This window comes from Polypterus senegalus, chromosome 3, assembly GCF_016835505.1.
Source record: "Polypterus senegalus isolate Bchr_013 chromosome 3, ASM1683550v1, whole genome shotgun sequence".
Classification (NCBI taxonomy): domain Eukaryota; kingdom Metazoa; phylum Chordata; class Cladistia; order Polypteriformes; family Polypteridae; genus Polypterus; species Polypterus senegalus.
Genome location: NC_053156.1, coordinates 129,393,953 through 129,416,157, shown reverse-complemented (window position 1 = coordinate 129,416,157; position 22,205 = coordinate 129,393,953). Strand labels below are relative to the sequence as shown.

The following is a 22,205-nucleotide window of genomic DNA, read 5'->3' as shown; positions in this document are numbered from 1 at the left end:
AATATCATTCTGAGACCACCTCACCAATCAAGTAATATTTATTAACGAATCGCGTGCTGCTCTGAATAAATATGTTACGCACTCTCTCAATGATTTATGAGCCAAAAGGAAGATAATCTTGTGTTTCATGTAATCACAGTTCCCTTTCTTCACATATAAGGAAACTTTCCTTCTTCCTTTTTCCCCCCAACTTTTAATTTCATCATAAATTTATCATGCCTGTGTTTTTGAACGTGCTTGTTATGATTCCCAAACCTTAATTACTTCTTGTTTTCTTACCCAGCTGCCAATTAACAATGAGCTGCAAATGATAAAGAAACCAGCAACTCACCGTGCAACATGGACCCTTTTACTCCTGTGTGCGTTCATCTCATTATGTTTGAATAAATTATTTGGAAATAAATGGAAGAGAAAAGGGACAAAGAATTACTAATCTGATGTGGACCATAAATCATTTGAACTAGATCCTCGGAAAGGAAATATCCACAGCTGTGGGATAGTGAAAGTACTAACAACCCATAAAATTAGATAACAAGTTCCATTGCCAGTGCTGGCTTTGACTTGTAATTAAGCCTTTAGGAAAGGAACAAAAACCTGCAGCTAGGGTGGCCCTCCAGACTGAGCTTGGGGGTCCCCTGACATGTATATTCTAGGTATTGATCATTTTATTTCTATTTTAAGCTACATATACCATGAATACACAAGCCAGGAGTGGAGTAACAGATGCCGCTGGCCCACTCAGTTATTTAGGATTTTTTTTCTGTCTGCTCATATCCTTATTATAGAGTCATGCTTTTATTGGTGAGGGGATAGTGAAAGGAGAAAGTCCACAGAAGAAAAAGCTCATACACAATCCACAGAAATGGTGTGTGACAAAGAGAATTTGTTATTGTAAAATAACATTTCAAATAATTATGAAATATGACATTTTTCTTGCACTGCTTTATGAAGTAATATATCAAGAAAACAGACAGTAACCTGAAGTACATCATGTTTAAGAACTTGAACTGTAAGACTCTCTTGATTATGATGGAGAAGTGATTGCAACTACGAGCCCCCTTGATTCCAAAACAAGTAAGGACTGACTCTGCTTAATATACGCCTTCAGTTGTTCAGACCAGTGTAGACTTCAAAAAGTCCCAGGACTATTAACCAGATTGGGCCGTGTTTAAGTCACAGGGTGTAAAAAGGGGTTTCATTGAATAGGGTGTTCTATTTGACTGATACCAATTTTGAAATTACACTTTGTATTATTTTTTTTCTTATTCACTATAGTTTTACTTTTCATGTTACAAATTGTTAAATTAGTGTTTTTAAGTTGTGATGAGGTTTTATTTATTCCTGTGCCCTGAGTCGTAAACCACAAAAAGAAAACTTTCATCTCAATCCAAGATCACTTCACCACTAACATCCTGTCACTAGCTGTCCTTGTCACTGCTTATCCACCGGACATTCACCAGTCCCATGTGGCTTCCCAGGTTGCACCCGCACTCATTCATTTACAAATGGCAGGAACTTGACCACTCCCAACCCCACCCCTATCCCAGTTCCCAGTCTCTGGTGACATCCTAGTCCTCAGAAATGGCCAAGTCTTTAACCGAGTGCAACACCCACTTCAGCTTCAAAGTTCCTTTAAACAAAGTCAGGCTGCACATCTCTTCAAGTATGCGTTCTTACATTGTAAACAAGTATTATGAGATTAAAAAACAAACAAACAAGTGCATCACAACATAGGGAAATAATCAATACAAATCAATTACATAATTTCTAATATGTAAAATCTCTAGATGTTTTAAAAATGATATTACGTATTAGTCTCTCTCACATGCTGTGTGACACTTTGTGTTATTTTTCTATTGCTTTCTCAGGGCAATGTTTTCGGCAGCAGAAGTACCCCTGGGTGTAGCGTGAACAGAAGCTCCACCACTGCATTAAAGCCTTCCTGGAGTGGAGGTGAATAAGGAAGAACTGTTTGCATCTGAAAAGCCTTTGTGAAGGTATTTTGTTTACAATAGACTAGGGGGCTTTGCCCCCTGCTCGCTTCACTCGCCAACCCCAGACCAGCGCTAGGCGCAAGCCACTTTGCAGTTCTGCCGCTCACGAATTGGGATGCCGATGTAAAATTTAAACAGATTGTTATTTTCATGGGAATTGTTACATATGCATAATAGAACTAACTATTTTATATTACAGCGAGTAATTAACCATATTCAAAAATAGTAAAATCTAATAATTTAAAAGTAATTTATGTTTCATGTTTAGTTTGAGTTTTTCGTTGTATTATTTGATTTTGTTCTGTTTGGCTTTGAAATTAACATGCAAATATTTTTTAAATTTACACTTTTACTGTAAAAATATCGCATTTGATATTTGATTTTGTTTCTGAACTTACATCATGACAACGCAACGTATAACTGCCCATGAGAGAATTTCATTTCTGTCTCTCTATTAAATAAAATGACTTTTTCGAACGTTTGTCTCTGTGATTTCTTAGTTGTCTTTGTAAAATCTATTTTAACGGGAAGCGGTTAACGTTTTAAAACGAATGGCATATCAAGATCTCCTTTGTTGTCTAATGTTATCCGGAGAAGATGTACTCCATTACCTTTCTTGGATACATCCTTCTTTCAACAAGGAAGACCAGATGGTGTTGACGGTTGTAGTTATTCTTCGGGATATTGTAAGTTGATTATTTTCATCTTCCGCACGATCATCACCAACTGTTTCAGAATAGTCTATTGATATGCATTTAACCAATTTGCCGTGTAACCAATCGACAATTTTTGCGTTAATTCATTAGACTTCATCGTTTCTCAGTGCTAGGATTGCCCGTGTACTCATTTCTTTTGTTGATATCCCTTCGGGATGAAATTCATCAGTAAGATTTGGACAAAATACGTCTCTTTAATTTGGAACTTAAAGTGAGGAAAATGTAAAAATGTATAAGAGCTGAGAGAGCAGGAAATGTGTCTGTCAAAAGCATTCACACGAATGAGAGGTGAGAGGACCATGTGCGTGGTTGAATATGGTTGAGAGGAGGGCGTGACTTGAAACAATCTCATGTCAAAAGTCTCATCTTGTGGGACTTGAAAAAATCTCTTTAAAAAAAAATGGTCTCGTCGCAGGATTTTTTTTATATAATAGAGAGATAAGTATAGTTGAGCCCAGGACTGTGCTTGGTCTACTTGAATCTGGAGTGAGGGACTCTGAAATGCCCCATACAGGTCAAAAATAAGCAGTAGTGAACATCTCTCCACATTTAAAAGGTTTAGTCCAATTTAGACTGTCTGACATTAACAGCACATTTCAATAATGACCAAGTCCAATTACAGTCAACAACTGGCCTATGATTAAGATTAAAATAAAATAAAATGGCAAATTGTTAAAGAAAGCGGAAAACTATTAAAGCAGCCACAACATGAAATTTGCCAGAATTGACTTCTGTAGACCTATTTAGACATTTAGTTTGGGGAGCCTGATGACTTCTAATTGCCCTCCATGGCCTAGTCATTCTGGCAACTTAACCATCCCCTGTCTCACCTCTTCACCACCTAACAGCTAATGTGTGGTAAGTGTAACTACGCAAAATGGCTGCTGTTGCATCATCCAGATGGATGCTGCACATTAGTGGTGGTTGCAGTGGCTTCTCACTCACTATGTAAAAGTGCTTTGAGTAGTGAGAAAAGTGCTATGTAAATATAAATAATTATTATTAATATTATTATCATTGTGATTAACTGTTAATTAACGGTCACCACCATTACAGACCGTGCCAAAACAGAATAGCTGTATAATTTCAGGAGGAGCCCATGACAGCCAGCCCACTTCCCAAACCTATGGTGGCTTTCCTCTTCTTCTTGACAGCCAGGCACTTGGACCCCATTACTTCCCTCTGCCATAGTTGCATTCTGCTAAAACGTTAGCTCCCTCCATCTTTCATTGATTCTTCACAGTAAGTCCATCCCCGACTGTGTGTTTCACCTCATAGTTGGTGGCTCAGTTACAAGGTGATTACATTGCATGTATCTGACCCACAGTGGGGTGGTGGGTTCCCCATCAGATGAAATACACTGGAACATTTCTACATGAAAATGGGAGTAAGATTGGGCTTTAAAACGACAGAAAGTGGAGTGTCCTGTGTATCACTTAGTACTGCCTGGTTCATAAACCCATAAAAGCACCTTGTCAGCTGTGCAACCAAAAAGGACAAAACCTCTGATGAAACCAGTTAAAAAAAGAACAGCATTTGAATTCAGCCATTTTTTTTTTTTGTTTAAACCTTCTTTATCAAATGCAGGAGCTGAACCCTAAACAAGCAGCAGAATAATCCAAGTCTGACTGGGTGCCAGTCCATCCTAAGGTGCTCACACAGGGCTAACTTGGAATCACTAAATCAACTTAACGAAACATCACTGAAGACGGCAAGAAAGCTGGCAATCGGAATCTGAGTTCAAGCAATGAGAGGCTGGAATTCCTAAGTGCTATGCTGCCATGGTATGGCATGACACCCAATGAAATAATCATAAAAGTATAAAGATGCTGAATAAATATTATTACCTGAAAGCGCAGTGCTTTATAAAGCTGCCCTGCTGCTCTGCCATAGAAAAGGAGCATTTCTACTTCTCTGATTCTTAATGTTTCAGTGGGAGATTAGAGTCTACTGGGATTACTCTGTCAGATGTGACTCAATCACCCTTACACACATTTTAGTTGGGGAAATAAATCTTTATATATTTATCTCTAACTTTCTCTTTCACTCTTTAAGTATAGTGTTATAATGTAAAATGTATAAAATGTATGGGTGTATAAAAATGTAGTCAGATTTCAATATACATTCATATTTTTAATTACACACATACACTTATAATTATTATATATATATATTATATATATATATATATATAATATATATATATTATATATACATACACACACACAATTAAACTGTAAGCTGTAATTGTACCCACCTCAGTCAGGAGACACGTGGCGTGATCTTGTTCATCCAAGAGCTTGTTCTCTGCTGCTCTCCACAAATGATAACTCTTACTTTTTCTGCAGAAAATATTGCATATCTACTAGGCGGCATGTAAATACTACAAGCTGTAAAAAGAGATACGAGCATCATAAATAACAGAGCCAAAGGACCACTCCCTCAGTCAGGTCCACTTTTCTCTCCTGAACATAATATCCTTTACTGTGGCCAATGTTTGCATATACTGGCTATGGTAAGCAGAGCTGCTGCAGGGAGCGGATGTACAAACCTACCGCAAGAGAGTATCTCAAACTGTAAACTATGACCTGTAATTTCATTCATGATAACATGGTATCACTTTCTCCATTGTTCTTTGGCAGAACAATGAGTCTGGAAGCTTTGTGTTTCAAAGTGAGTTTTTAGAATTTAACTATGATGATAAATATTTTGATACCCAGGATGCAGAAAAGTCTCCTAAGAAATAATGCTGTTCCTTTGAAAAAGAAAAAAAAAAAATCAGTGAAATATTAATATCCGCAGGGACATAGGAAAATAGGTTGTGATAACCATACCACTTTAGATATTACTTTAAATTTAAATGATTTGTTTTACTAGGGTAGTAATACTGTTGCAATTGATAGCACTTAATACTTTGTGCAATATGAATATTTCCTTTGTCCTTGCATTAGTATCATCCACCCACCATTTTACTCAGCTCACTGATAACACTACAGTGCTACATAGAGTCTGTTCATGAAGTATCATCTGAGAGGACTGCATTATCTCTGGATGGGGTGCCCACTCATTGCAGGGCCCACTCAGCCACACAATCACTCACTCATATTAGGCAATACAATCTATGACACATGTTTTGAGGATACAGAAGGAAGGACACCGACATTGAAGAACGAGTAAACTCCACACACACTGTCACCACACCCAGAATGGAACTCATTTTCCTGGATCTGTGGGACAGCAGCACTAAGCCCCATGCCACTTCATTAATAATAAGATTGTAATTTATGGCTTTCCTAGTCAGCTGATGCATGTTGCAGTCTTTGTAAAATAAACATCATGGAGCTTGCAGGGAAGTCAAATATCTGACTCAAGGATGATGATGTCCTCCTGATTAAATTCTGGACTTGTGTCCCTCCAGCTCCCTGAAAACTTGAAACAGATTAATGCATTCAGGAAATGGATGAAAGGAGAACTAGTATTTAAAGAAATGGAGTGGTACTCACAGGGTCACAAGTTCATGTCTTCGTTGGTGGCACTGCACTGTGTCCTGCTGCAGCAGAATACTTCTAAGACCATCAACTACGTAAATGAAAAGGTATTAAGTTACAGAAAAAATAATTTATTTCACTTTCAACAGTTGACTCAAAAAATTGAAAGATATATGTTGTTTATTTTTGAATCTCAGTCACAGAGTGCATTTTTACAAAGTGTTTTACTACATTATGGTTATGAGAATGGTAGTACAATTTTTCTTTTCTACCTCATTACACATTAAAAGTTTTTTTTTTAAACGTACAACTCTAAAAAATTTACCAAATTTCTGTTTTTCCCCATTACAAAGCTCAGTCCATTCTATCTTATCCCTGTGTCTCCCAAAGACAAACCACATTAACAAACCCATAAAACTACAGCTTGGCATTTTCTCTGGTTACATGGACTCTGGCCTAGAGCTCTCTATGCTCCACACTGAGCCTTTTAAAGGAGCACCATGTTCCAGCTCTTCAGTCAGAGACGGTGTGCTGCCCCATAAAACTTGGCTGGTAAAATGCTGGTGTACAGTTAGTCCTGTTTGGCTTGGTCCTTAACTGGGCAGTCTGGCCCCTGTTAAAGACCATGGGTTGCTTCTGTTGGCCAGAAGTCTCTTGACAGCCCTCCATGACCGTCACTCTTTCTCTTACTTTTGTTCTGGTGCCTAAGCCCACTTAACATTCAACACACCATGCATGGCAGAAATGACCACCTTATAAGTGACTTCTTATTTCCCACACTGACACCTGCAGGTGTCCCACTCCTTTGTCAGTGTGAGACTTCCTTACTTTAAGGCGTAGTGTGATGACTTCCCACTGTCAATTGTCACCTTGGTTAGCAGAGGCAAAACCATCACTTCTTCCTAGCCAGCCACCCCTTCATACAACTGGTACTTTATATAAATGTTTATACAAATATAAATATAAACATTGCATCTTATGTTTAAAAAATAATGAGCATAACGATGCTAAAATGGCTACTGTCACAAAATGCAGATGGATGCTACACACTGCTGGTGGTTGAAGTGGTTCAACACTGTCTAAGTAAAGCAAAATGAGTAGGTTTAAAAGAAGCTAAATACAGTTAGGTCCATAAATATTTGGATAGAGACAACTTTTTTCTAAGTTTGGTTCTGTACATTACCACAATGAATTTTAAATGAGTGCAGACTTTCAGCTTTAATTCAGTGGGTTGAACAAAAAGTGCATAAAAATGTGAGGCAACTAAAGTATTTTTTTAACACAATCCCTTCATTTCAGGGGCTCAAAAGTAATTGGACAAATTAAATAACTGGAAATAAAATGTTCATTTCTAATACTTGGTTGAAAACCCTTTGCTGGCAATGACAGCCTGAAGTCTTGAACTCATGGACATCACCAGATGCTGGGTTTCCTCCTTTTTAATGCTCTGCCAGGCCTTTACTGCAGCGTCTTTCAGTTGCTGTTTGTTTGTGGGCCTTTCTGTCCGTATTTTAGTCTTCAACAAGTGAAATGCGTGCTCAACTGGGTTAAGATCAGATGACTGACTTGGCCATTCAAGAATTTTCCACTTATTTGCTTTAATAAACTACTGGGTTGCTTTGGCTGTATGTTTTGGGTCATTGTCCATCTGTATCATGAAACACCGCCCAATCAATTTGACTGCATTTAGCTGGATGTGAGCAGACAGTATGTCTCTGAACACCTCAGAATTCATTTGGCTGCTTCTGTCCTGTGTCACATCATCAATAAACACTAATGTCCCAGTGCCACTGGCGGCCATGCACGCCCAAGCCATCACACTGCCTCCACCGTGTTTTACAGATGATGTGGTATGCTTTGGATAATGAGCTGTTCCACGCCTTCTCCATACTTTTTTCTTGCCATCATTCTGGTAGAGGTTGATCTTGGTTTCATCTGTCCAAAGAATGTTTTTCCAGAACTGTGCTGGCTTTTTTAGATGTTCTTTAGCAAAGTCCAATCTAGCCTTTCTATTCTTGAGGCTTATGAGTGGCTTGCACCTTGCAGTGCACCCTCTGTATTTACTTTCATGCAGTCTTCTCTTTATGGTAGACTTGGATATCGATACGCCTGCCCCCTGGAGAGTGTTGTTCACTTAGTTGGCTGTGTGAAGGGATTTCTCTTCACCATGGAAATGATTCTGCGATCATCCACCACTGTTGTCTTCCGTGGATGTCCAGGTCTTTTTGCGTTGCTGAGTTCACCAACGCTTGCTTTCTTTCTCAGGATGTTCCAAACTGTAGGTTTTGCCACCCGTAATATTGTAGCAATTTCTCAGATAGGTTTTTTCTGTTTCCTCAGCTTAAGGATGGCTTCTTTCACCTGCATGGAGAGCTCCTTTGACCGCATGTCAAGTCTTCCACATGCAAGCACCACACCTCAAATCAACTCCAGGCCTTTTATCTGCTTAATTGATAATGACATAACGACGGACTTGCCCACACCTGCCCATGAAGTAGCCTTTGAGTCAATTGTCCAATTACTTTTGAGCCCCTGAAATAAAGGGATTGTGTTAAAAAATACTTTAGTTGCCTCACATTTTTATGTAATCTTTTTGTTCAACCCACTGAATTAAAGCTGAAAGTCTGCACTTCAACTGCATCTGAGTTGTATCATTTACAATTCATTGTGGTAATGTACAGAACCAAAATTAGAAAAAAGTTGTCTCTGTCCAAATATTTATGGACCTAACTGTAAATGTTATCAATTAATACAGCAGAGTAGTTTAAATCGTGACTGTTTCATTTTGTCGAATCCTTTGACACTTTCTTTTTCATTTCCTATGATCTTCCTCCCGCTCCATCAGAGCTTCCATAACAGCCCAGACTTAGAAACCAAGTCAAGGCAGCTAAGCACATCCAACCAATAACCAGAACCTGTTGAATTAATCCCCTAAAACTGAAAAAATTATTTAAAAAACCCAAAGAAACTTCAGACTGATATTCCAAACAGTGCTAAAGGGCCAGTTGGCGAGAAGTATCAAGAGGTAAAATGGCTGACTACTTTTTTCCCCAGAGTGTTAAAGTTTCGATGTTGGGTTTCGCCAGTTAATGCTCTCCTTCACTAGCTGAGTTGCTTCTAATGCTGTCCCCCAGTGTATGCTGATGCCGCCCCCTCCGTGGCCGTAATTGTGAATGATAGGCACTTGTCTATTCTCATGTACAAAAGTTTCTCTCTCCAGCCTTAAACTATTTCTGGTGGGCCGCAGACCCACCAGTTCTGAACAGACCTGAGATTTTTTAAGGGATGGCTCCAATTCACAACAACGTTCAAATATACCACTACTGTCTGCTTCGTTAACAGACATTTCCCAGTTATCTTTCTGTCTTGTTCCTCCAAGGGTGACACTGTGGATTCCAGGAAAGATGTAAGTGTGGCCATTTCCATCTCTGATGAAATGTTTCAGCCATGGAGCGTGGACTCGAAGGATTTGGCCTCTCACTGGGTACAGGCTCTGATCACCTGCTAGATCCCTTGACCCCAGGCCAGAACAATTGACAATTATGTCATAGCTGGAAGTAAGCTGCTCAAACCCAGTGATCTTTTCAGTATGCAGCTGTCCTCCAGCATTTTTCAACCTGGAAACAGCATAAAATAAATAAACAAAATAAAATGCACGGGTATGAAAACATGAGAGCTATAACAATTCTATTAAAAGATCATAGCAAGCCCAGAACATCAATTTCTTTTTTTCACTTTTGCATTCTTCTCATAAATATTACTGTGATACCTGGACATGCCTGCATTTTATATACATTTAACTTCAGGCGTCACAAACTTAGGATTTATGACTATTATTTTATGCTAAATTGAAAAATGATACAATAACAGGCTTAAGCTGTGATAGAAAACAGAATTTGAACACAGGACAACTACTGCCATGCAAATATTTCTTTTGTTTAAATTTGCAAAGGAATACAAATATGAATAAAGTCCCTGAAGGAAAAAATAGAGATATCACATGAAGATTATCAAATTAGCAGTTTGCATGTTGGCCACATGTCAACGTTGCTTCTCCTGCAGATACTCCAACATCACTCCTACATCCCCAAAGACATGAACGTTTCGTTAAACTGGCACCAGTGTGATGGCGTGTGTGTGAGCAGACCCAGCGATGGACTGGTGCCCTACCTTGGGCACAGTGATTGCACAACCCTGAGTAAGATGAAGCAGGTTTCAGAATGTTATGTATTCATGTCCTTTTAAGGCACGGGTGTCAAACTCCAGGCCTGGAGGGCCGCAGTGGCTTCAGGTTTTCATTCTAACCCTTTTCCTAATCAGTGACCAGTTTTCACTACTAATGAACTTGTTTTCCCTTCATTTTAATAGCCCTGTTTTCAAGGATTCAGTCCTCTGAATTGATTTGTTTCTTTATTACATGACAGCCAAACAGAAATGAGACATGAAACGAGCCAACAGATGACCAGCTAAATTGGGGCTTCAAACTCCAACCAATCTCTTAATGAGAAGCTGATTCTTGCTGTTAATTAAACCCGTTATTTAATTTTATGGCTTGTTCCTGCTCTCATTCTAGCACAGCAGATGGTTGATTTTCTGTTTTTTTCTAAGACCATCGTCAAAATGTTTGGGTGACCTGAGCAGACCAACATGACTGAGACCTTCACCTTTCTTTATTTTCAGGTAAGCTGGTCATGTGGCGGCTCGTTTTTGTGCCTCATTATTGTTTGGCTGGTAATTAAGGAAAAAGAGACAACTAAGGGGTCAGAGTCATTAAAACAAATACAAAAGTAGTTAATTAGCAGTGAAAACTGGTCACTGATTAGGAAAAGGGTTAGAATGAAAACCTGAAGCCACTGCGGCCCTCCAGGCCTGGAGTTTGACACCTGTGTTTTAAGGTATATTTTATACAATTCAGAAAGAATCTTAATACTTTTTTAAGCATTTAATGGTGGGATTTAAGCAATAGAAAACAGTGGTTTCTTAATTTAAATGGAAACATGGTGGAATTCCAAAAAGTGCAGTGCATTTCATAGTTTGATCATTTGCCTGCAATAGGTAGCTCAAAGGGGATTTCTGAAACCTCCATGACATTTAATACTATCTTGGTAGGGCAGCTGATGGAAGTTTGTTTTGTGTTCTTGAGGAGGTTCTCCCTGAGAGAGGTGCCATATCAAATGAGGACTGAATGATTGCCGTGCTGATTCAAAAAGTGAATGACTAGAGCCCTCTAGTGTTTCCCCTACAAAGAAGCCAATCTAGCAATATGAGTGCTAACACGCTTGCAAAAAGCCAACCTACTAAGGCAGTCATCAGTCTTGTGTCTGAGTGTAGCCAGCTGTGCCCACGGGAGAATGAAAAAAGAGGTCTGAGTGCTCTGAGTTACATTATGGTATGTCAACACAACAGCAATGACCTAAGAATGGCTCTTTGAAGGTTTATGAATTAGTAATACCAGATGAAGAATCACCATCTACAGCTCAACCTGGCAAAAACTGAGCTTCTTGTGATCCTGGCCAGCCAGTCTGTTCAACTCCCCATCTCTGTACAGTTTGACTCACTGTCGCTAACACCTGCCAAGTCTGTATGCAACCTTGGGGTGGTGAATAATGAGCAGCTATCTTTTTCTGACCATATTTCTACTGTTTCTTGTTCACATAGGTTCACGTTGTACAATATCTGCAAGATCAGACTGTATCTGACAGAGCATGCAGCACAAGTTCTGGTCCAGGCTCTAGTCTTGTCGCATCTGGACTACTGCAGCTCACTTCTGGTTGGAGTACCTGCATGTTCTATCAAGCCACTGGGAATTGTCCAGAATGCAGCCACTCATCTTTTATTTAAACAGCTGAGATGGGCACAAGTCACTGCTCTATTCAGATCACTACACTGGCTCCCTGTAGCAGCACACATCAAGTTCAAATCCCTGATGCTTGCCTACAGAGTAGCCACTGGGTCAGCTCCTGAGTATATGGAGACACTGGTGAGGTGCTATGCTCCTTCTCACTCACTCAGGTCTGCCAGTGAACAGCGTCTGGTGATGCCACCTCTGCATGGTATAAAATTCTCAATCCAGACTCTTTTCCTGTGTAGTTCCCAGTTGGTGGAACGGGCTACCCACCTCCATCCATACTGCTGACTCCCTCAATGTATTTAAGAAGCAACTAAAGACCCATCTGCTCTGTGAATATCTATATGATTGAAAAAAAAATTGCTCTGTGATCTTTCACATTGTTGATTGATTTGCTATTACACTGATTTAATTGCCTCATCGATTATAATCTATGATTGTAAATTTCACTTGTGGCAATCCACTTTTGTTGCCTGTCCTACTACACTTGCTGGACAAAAAGGCCCTAACTCTAACCCTACTTGATTATGTTTACCTCTGTTGTAAGTCGCTTTGGATAAAAGCGTCTGCTAAGGAAATAAATGTAAATGTAAATATAATACAAATATATTAGCTAAGTAACATACATCTTGAATTATCTTTAGATTATTAAAAGAAGAATTATGTTCCCATCCAAGGTATTCCTTTGTATTTTGTTCCCCTTTCCCGTAGTAAAATATGGCCATGGCTTTTGTAAAATGGCACGTGATATTGTTTGCTATGCCAATGGTAAGACAGAGAGCATGTGAAATGGCATGTTACAAGAGCAGGGCACAAAGCCTCAATGCCTACCTACTAATATTCAGGAGATTAAGTTTCGGTTTTTAAGTAAAGCTCTAATAACACCTCTGACAAGATTTCGACATTGCGTGTTTTTGTTCTTATTTAGCAGAACACAGGTAGACACACCTGTTATTCCTGTCTTAACAGCACCAAGTCGTTTTTTTTTACTAACTGATGTCTTTTCCAATCTCCATCTCTACAGTTATTATGCATCTTTGTATATATCAAGAGCTGGTTTTTCTCACATGCGTTTTTTGAGTGCACGTCTCTATTTTCTGTTATAGGATTGTATGAAGTTCCTTGCTGAAATGGCATTCATTTTTGATGCAGAAATAAACAAAATGAAAAGAAAAAAGTACATTTTTTTAAAGAAAAGCTTCAGTAAATTGACCACTTCGTGTCTAGAAAGTTCCAAATAAGTAGTTATCATGAAATGAGTGAAGCTAAAGGCAGTTTATCCTTTCCAATAATTCTTCTATTACTTTAATATTGTAAGGCTCTGTTCTATGGGCATGTAATATAACTTACATTTGCACTGATATTTCTTCTCACTAACTCAAATAACTCTAATTCAATAATACCTCCGCTTTCAAGTAAGGCAATCCGTGATGTTAACTTTAAACGTTTCTGTGCTATTTGGCAGCTTGTTCTCAGCTACAGCAGTATATACACTTGGACCTTACACATTAAAGCACTCTTTCTCGTGAATATCTTTGTTCTGAAATTTCTGAAGCTTGATATCTGTAATAAACATTACTAAGGGAAGATTATCTTCAGTAATCTGTTAATACTAAATGTTCCAAAACAGCATGAGAGTGGGGAAAAACAGTGCATTGATTTGGATAATTCCAAGTTAGGAATAAAGCAACAAAGAACTACAGCATGTGTGTTATTCACATTGAAATCAAGTATACTGTATCTACAAAAAGGCAATGTACATAGAATAAACACTAATCCATAAGATGTCTCGTTTCAATAATAAACTAATCAAACTATTTTCTCCACAGAAAACACATTTGACAAATAAAGGATATTCAGTTGATTTCACTTAAGATTTAGCAATTTCAGACATATACAGTGTTGAATTGCACAGGCAAGTCTACTAGATCGCATATGAAGTATGGGTTCTGCTAGACTGTATTTTCATGCAAAGTATTAAAGGATTACAAAGAACATTTGCCAAGAGCGGAATTTTGTTCCTTTGCCAATCCACAAGTGCAGCCTTGCTTCCGTTGAGTACTGATCTGAATGTACTGTACTAATACATATAGTACTATAAATACTAATGTTACAACAACCACTAAAGTGCCTACGGCTGGTGAGCGCACACAGGTCTGGTGCTGTTATGAAGATTTAGTTCCTGAATTAACTTTGTTGATAGCAATCTATGCACTGTATATCAGGAGATCTGAATACAAAACTCAATCTTCTTCTTCTTCAACTTCTTTTGGCTACTCCCGTTAGGGGCTGCCATAGCGGGTCATCTTCTTCCATATTGTCCTGTCTTCTGCATCTTGCTCTGTCACACATATCACTTGCATGTCCTCTCTCAACACATCCATAAACCTTAGGCCTTCCTCTTTTCCTCTTGCCTGGCAGCTCTATCCTTAGCATCCTTCTCTCAATATACTCAGCATCTCTCCTCTGCACATGTCCAAACCAACGCAACGACCAACCCGAGCTGACACTCTAATGTACATCCTCGTCACACCCAGTGCAAATCTTAGCATCTTTAACTCTGCCACCTCCAGCTCTGTCTCGTGCTTTCTGGTCAGTGCCACCGTCTCCAACCCATATAACATAGCTGGTCTCACTACTGTCCTGTAGACCAGGGGTACTCAAAGTTTTTGAATGCCGGTCCACATTCAGTTCGCCACCAATCATCAGGGTCCGCTATAGCCAGGTTTACCGTGTAGGTCTATAGGACTGTTGGTGTAGGTCTGTAGGAGGCTAGTAATAGATTCAACGCAAATTATAAAATTTTTACAGAAGACCAAGACATGCACAAACCATGGCAAACAATTAAAAAAAGTCACATGACTACTTGCGATTAACACACCAATTACAACAGTTGGTACGTAAATGATTGTCACTCAGTGTGAAGTGTGAAACTGTTGTTTCGATTTCATAATGGCAGCATAGTTCAGTGAGTAACCAGTCAGTGCAATTCTCATTGCATTCCTGAGGTTCTGGTCGGTAATTACACTTCGATGTTTCGTCTTGATAGTGTTCATAGTGGAGAACGCACACTCACAAGAATATGTTGAACCAAACATAGTGAGCACGGAAATCGCCAGTTCCTTTGCAGCAGGATACTGAGAATCTGGAACAAACTTTGACCAAAAAATTGTTATGCCAACTTCGTTCAATTTTGCTTTCAAAACATGAGAAGCTTGCAAATCAGCTGCTTCCATTTGCATCAGTGACGGGTTTGAGTTCGGAAAGATTGAGGCAGCCACAGATGTCCATTCACCGTCAGGCTGGACAATAAAAGGATCAGCAACAAACAAAAACACAGGCTTCAGTTTTCTGAAATTCTTTAAAACGTTCATCAAACTCGACCTTCAAATGATGTAGAAATGTGGAAAACAACTGAAAACATGCCTGTTGATCAGCTGTCATGCAGCTCTTCAGGTTTAGGAAATGCAGCATCTTGCCACCTTCCAAGTCATTAATGAAAATGCTCAGTTTTTCTTGCAATTCGACAACGGTTTTGTCTGCACCCTGAAGTGACAAATTCAGTGTATTTATATGTCCCATAATATCAACAAGAAATGCCAGCAGTGCGACCTTGTCACTGTCTTGAATAAATGTTAAAAATTCTGCAGCTTTCTTTGTATTCAAGGACTGCAGGACGTCAGCCACATCTTCACGGAGATTCCAGAACCTTTCCAACACACGGCCCTTGCTTAACCATCTGACGTCATTGTGAAGCAGCAAATCTCCAAATTCTGCAGACATCTCTTCAAGAAAAGAACGAAACAGATGATGCTGCAAAAACGAATTACATCGTAAAAAATGCACTAATTTCACATGAGTAGACATCACTTCCGCCAGTTCGTTACAAAGTTTTGAACAGAGGGCCGACTGATGAATGATGCAGTGATAAGCAGCAAGGATGGGCTGAAGTGCCTTCATACGAGTGACAAGTCATCTATCTTTACCAGTCAATGCTGGTGCCCCGTCTGTTGTAAGGGAAACCATTTTTGTTACATCCAATCCAGCTGCGTGCATAAACTGCGATAATGCTGAAAACACTTCCTCACCGCGGGTCTGTTTTACTAGCGGTAGTAATGTCAGAAACGCTTCAACAAAATTATGGCCATCAAAAAATCTTGTGAACACACAGAGTTGAGACATGTCAAGTTTTATCAGTGGATTCATCGCACGCGAGAGCAAACAATTCAGCCTGTTTAAGATCTGATATTAACTGACCACCAACATTGTCAGAAAGGTCATCTGCACGACGACTAGCAGTACTGTCTGATAATGGTACCTGCTGAATCAGTTCAACACACATTTTGTCGCTAAACAGAACCGAAGAAGCAGATATCATGCATTCTTTAAAAACCTCTGTATCAGTAGATGCTTTCTTATGTCTGCCAAGAACCCAAACAATGCGTAGCGAAGCTTCTGTAACATTTGATTGTCTGGTGGTCGCTTCGTCATCAGCAATGAACTCGCTACCAACGACGACTTATGGGCGTCGATCTTATGCGAACCGAGCTCTGACTTTGGTGGATAATTCACATTGTAGTACTTGGCGTGTTTCATCTCAAAATGTCATTTTACATTGCCGCTTTTAATCACGCTCACTGTTTCCTGGCAAATAATAAAGCAACAATAATTTTGGTGCTTTTATATTCTGACTTTTGAATTACGCAGAAGACAGTCGTGGTCCGCCAAAAACGTCTTGGTGGTCCGGATTGTGGGCCGTGGTCCGCCGTTTGAGTACCCCTACTGTAGACGTTCCCTTTCACTCTTGCTGATACTCATCTGTCACAAATCACTCCTTACACTCTTCTCCACCCATTCCACCCTGCCTGCACTCCCTTTTTCACCTCTCTTCCACAATCCCCATTACTTTGTACTTCTGATCCCAAGTATTTAAAGTCATTCACCTTCGCCAACTCTACTCCCTGCATCCTCACCATTGCACTGACCTCACTCTCATTTACATACATGTATTCTGTCTTGTTCCTACTGACCTTCATTCCTCTCCTCTCAAGAGCATATCTCCACCTCTCCAGGGTCTCCTCAACCTGCTCCCTAAAATCGCTACGGATCACAATGTCATCAGCAAACATCATAGTCTTTGGGGACTCCTGTCTAATCTCGTCTTTCAACCTGTCCATCACCTTTGCAAATAAGAAAGGGCTCAGAGCCGATCCCTGATGTAATCCAACCTCCAACTTGAATGTATCCGTCCCTCCTACTGTAGTTCTCACCACTGTCACACTTCCCTCATACATATCTATTTCAGAAATTACTACTTCAGTAGTCTGGGAAGGCAGTGTGTTCTAGAAAGTTGTTAAAAAAATAAAAGTGTTTAGTTTATGTAAACCTTAATACTCAAGCATCATTCAGCAAGAACAATGCTGTGCACTGAAATGCAAGCCTCAGTTACATAAAAAAGTACATTACAACTGTTTGAGGTCATCAACAGAACATTTCAAGGAAAACAAATCTATACACAGTGACTAAAAGAAAAATGGCTGCATTCCGTTCTCTTATTTGTCCGAAAAAGTCTTTTTTAATGTAGAGTTTGAAGTACTAAAGAGAAAGTGGTAATCATTCTATAATTGTATTTGTTACTGTATTGTTTTGAATTGGACTGCTGTTTCTTTTTTATTTTTATATACTGTATGGTACTGTGCCTTGCGATGAAATATGTAAAATAAAGACTAACTGACATCATTTTGACAGAAAGCACATCCATTTCAGTTGTACTAATGTGATGTAGATATTAAGATGAATAAAGGGCACCATTTCTTATAAAAACATTTGACTGTTGCCCAAAGAACTGTATGATTCCTTTACAGAATTCAAAGGAAAAGAGGCCTTTTATGAATAAGAACTGTTTGCAAAACTTTGTTCTGTTCAGCAGAATGGAATTAAACTGCATGTTTACTTAATGGAGGCAATCCACATTTTAAAAGGTATTAGATTTATGGTCATATAAAGGAGCAGTTCATTTTTTCTATCAACTAAGAACAGATAGTATATAAAATAAGCATGACTAGCATTTATGCCAGAGAAAAAAAAAACAGATGCTTATAAGCAAAGTAAACAACAGATAACTTGCAGATCTGATGTTAACATTTAACAAGAAGTGAAGACAATAAACTCGATTTAGAACATGAACCATGAAATTCAGTCCTATATAGCTAAATGTTTGCCTCGGCTTGCTTGATTAGATTTTACGATTTGCCTTGTTTGCACTTATCCTAAGGACTAAACAAAAGTATATTACAGGGGATTAATTGGTCTTTTATGAAGAGTTAGTGTGCTTGCGTACCGTTCATGAACTGCATCCCAAAAGGGCGATAGACATTAAAGTTCTTAAAGTTATTCCACTTCCTGATAAACAAGCACAATCTAAGAATATTTGAGATTTAAACATGCTTGCTAATCAAGCTGTTAAAATGTATGGTTTTGAATCCGTGGTCTTTTAAAAAAAATTGTCGACTGTATCAATTCTGGGGGCTAAAATGCTTAAAAGTCTTTGATTAAGAAAGAACTTCAAAGAATATGCAAGGACACACAGAATCTAAGATTAGAACAGTGCTGACAAGGACAGGCCACTGAGGCTCATCCATCTCAAATCTTCTAACTCTTCTAAAGTAACATTATATTGAGTTTTAATGACCCCCACAGTCCTAATATCTATCATGGTACTTAGTTAACTTATTACATGCGGCTATGACTCCCAGTATGATGAAAAACATGCAAATACTGTATTTGTTCTTGTTAAAAAAACACTTTTCAAAGTAACAGCTGGAGTCTATCATACAAATTCACTTCATAATTTTACTTCTATCATATCCCCTTCTAACCTTTGCTTATTTTAATATATATATATATAAAATCCAACATCTGTCTGTGTGTCTGTCTGCTTTTCACACGAGAACTTCTTAACGGATTTAGATTGGGGTTTTTTTCTATAATTTGCTTGAACGTTATGTTTGATTTTGTGACTTCTCTCATTGTGCTAAGAATCATAGTTCGCTTGCGGTACTGATTTAATTGTGCAAATTCGAAATACATGCAGTGGGCCTCAGGGAGGGGGGCAGTGCCTTGGGGCATACCTTACCTCCGCTTAGCTAGCAAACAAGAGAACAACTTAACGGATTTAGATCTGTTTTTTTTCTATAATTTGCTTGAATATTCCAGTTGATTTTGTGACTTCTTCATTGTGCTAAGAATCATAGTTTGCTTGCAGGAGCAATATATTCGTGCTAATCCGAGACACAGGCTGCGGGCCGAGGGGAGAGGTGAAGAGGAAGTGTGATGTCAGTAGTAGGGAGCCGGGCAGGGCTCTTCTCACTGTCCTGTTTCGCTATTACATGGGCGGAGCTGGGGGAGCTGTACTGTACAAACTGAAAAGGATCAACTCATTCAATCGTTCCTTACAGCTTATGCCTCACATTCTTTAAATTTTCCTAGATACGCTTCTCTGGGTCTCCTCTAGTGCTACTGTGTCTTTTTCATAATATGGAGATCAAAGCTTTACACAGTACTTCAGATGAGGTTTCAACAGTGCATTATATATATATATAATATATAAAAAAATATATATATAATATACAGTATATATATATATATATATATATACACAGTAATCCGCGAAGTAGAAACCATATGTTTGTATGGTTATTTTTATATATTTTAAGCCCTTATAAACTCTCCCACACTGTTAACATTATTAGAGCCCTCTAGACATGAAATAACACCCTTTTGTCAAAAGTTTAAACTGTGCTCCATGACAAGACAGAGATGACAGTTCTTTCTCACAATTAAAAGAATGCAAATATATCTTCTCTTCAAAGGAGAGTCTGCATCAGGAGCAGAGAATTTAAGAGAGAGAGCGAGCGCTCAAAGAAAAACAAACAATCAAAAAATCAATACGTGTCCTTTTAAGTTTGCAGAAGCACCGGAATAAAGCAGCATTTTTTTAGAGAAGCGTCAGTATCTTTTAAGCAAACAGCCTCTGTGCAAACAGCCCCTCTGCTCACACTCCCTCCGTCAGGCGCAGAGAATGTCAGAGAGAGGCAGAGACAAGCAAACAATCAAGCACCATGCAGAAGCACATCATAGATCATTGAGGAGTTTTAGTTAATATGTAATACATGCTCTGATTGGGTAGCTTCTAAGCCATCCACCAATAGCGTCCCTTGTATGAAATCAACTGGGTAAACAAAATGAGGAAGCATGTAACCTAAATTAAAAGACCCATTGTCCGCAGAAATCTGTGAACCAGCGAAAAATCTGTGATATATATTTAGATATGCTTACATTTAAAATCCGCGATAGAGTGAAGCCGCGAAAGTCGAAGTGCGATATAGGGAGGGATTACTGTATATATATATATATATATATATATATATATATATATATATATATATATATATATATATATATATATAGTGGAGCATGTCCTGGACACAGACAGGCAGACACCAATGGTTCACCAACCAACACACGTTTTATCATGTTCAACTATTATTTGTGGTGCACACAACCCAATACTCCCATATCAAACACCCTTAGTCCAGGCCTCTTTCCAATGCCTGTCTCTTCAGGTCGGCCTCCACTCCACTCCTCCGAGCTCTGTCCTTCTTCCATTCGACTCCAGCCATCGAATGGAGGGAGACGGCCCCTTTTATATCCACCAGGATGTGCTCCAGTCCCCAAAGCCACCAGGGCGGTCACCCCCTCATTGTCTGAAGGTGGTGTAATCCCTCCTCCGGTCCTTCTGGGCGTTCCGGCTGTGTACCAACCCCAGCCGCTTGCCAGTATATATATTTATATATATATATATATATATATATATCTTAAGTGTATCCTCTTTTGAATTGTACCCCACACCATCATGCTATACAACCTAACATTCAGTTTGCCTGCTTAACTGATTCTGTGCACTGTCTGGATGTGAGCAGTGATGAATCCATTATGGTTTCAAGGTCATCCTCATAAGGCATACTTTTAAGTTTCAGACTCTTCTGTGAGTGTTCAAATCAAACATTTTCTATTTCTATATTTATTTATTTACATTTATTTACTTTTACCTTCATCTGCCAAGAGTCTACCCAAGTCTTAGTTCTGTCCTTGTTCATGTGTAATGATTTGCTTGGCTCTAAGTCTTACCCAATATTCACAAAGAGTACTAAAACAACTACACAAAGCAAATCTTAAATGCAAAGCATTATATTTTATCCACAGTATATTGCATATGGCTTTCTTATACTGTAGCTCAGATTGATTGCCCAATTTGTGTTGTGCAGTAAACATTTGTCTAATTCCAGTAGGTTTGAAGATGTCTATAATGAATTAAATCTGCACTAATAACCTATAGGAGAGTTCTGTCAAAGTGGATATCACTTACCTTTTCTCAAGCCATGGCAGATATTGAGTACATTCACACTTAATCGTTGTGAATGACTGACCAAACTTGTACTTTGGGAACATTTGAAGTTCAGCATCTGTCATTATGCGAAACCCAAGAACAACTGTTGACCAGTAAGGATCCTTGGTGGAAGGAGTTTCTTGAAAAACTTGCCACCTTACAGAAAGAAACAACTTGTTACTGTTTTGCTTTGTAAGAAAAAGTGTAATACGAGAAAGTAATGCAAACAAATAGAAGTAAGCATCAATAGGTTTAATAAGGGAATGAATGGCTTTTTAATCCCATGCAGTATTTAGTGCATTTATAATGTTAACATTACACAAAATTATTTTCATTAAACATATTTCCATTTGTTTTTGGAACCTATGTGGTTTTATCCTTACACAGGCAGGTAACCTCTCAGAGGAGGGCAATGTATACTCAATAAATGACCTAACAACATGTCATTGGACAGTGGGTGGACATTCTTTAGAGGAAGAATGTCACTGGGTGGTCTTTTCCAAGAGGATTTCTTTTATTTCTTCATCTATCAGTTTCCTGAAGCATTGCTTTTGTATATAACAAGGATAACATCATCAGCTCTATCAATACTGTCCAATTATACCAAAAACATGCCTGGGGAATAGTCAAGGAACAGGAGGCTGGGAGAGAGACAGTATGAAGTCAAACACAAGGAAGCACTTCACTTTCATCTGAGAAGCTGTCTCATGT

The 22,205-nt window shown here is 38.8% G+C and overlaps 1 protein-coding gene across 4 annotated transcripts in view; it reads right to left on the bottom strand.

The window, feature by feature from the left end:
• The window catches only part of ddo (D-aspartate oxidase), a 63,071-nt gene that overhangs the window by 16,893 nt on the left and 23,973 nt on the right, over positions 1–22,205 (bottom strand). For 2 of the 4 annotated variants that reach the window (XM_039747927.1, XM_039747931.1), the window contains 2 exons: positions 21,474–21,650; positions 8,904–9,815 (listed from right to left, as the gene is read on the bottom strand). In XM_039747927.1, the coding sequence (XP_039603861.1) occupies positions 9,257–9,815; positions 21,474–21,650 (736 nt within the window). In that variant the 3' untranslated portion in view covers positions 8,904–9,256. Of the gene's footprint in view, positions 1–4,967; positions 5,101–6,213; positions 7,349–8,903; positions 9,816–21,473; positions 21,651–22,205 lie in introns of those variants that run through there. The other 2 variants (XM_039747930.1, XM_039747928.1) reach the window with 2 other exon arrangements.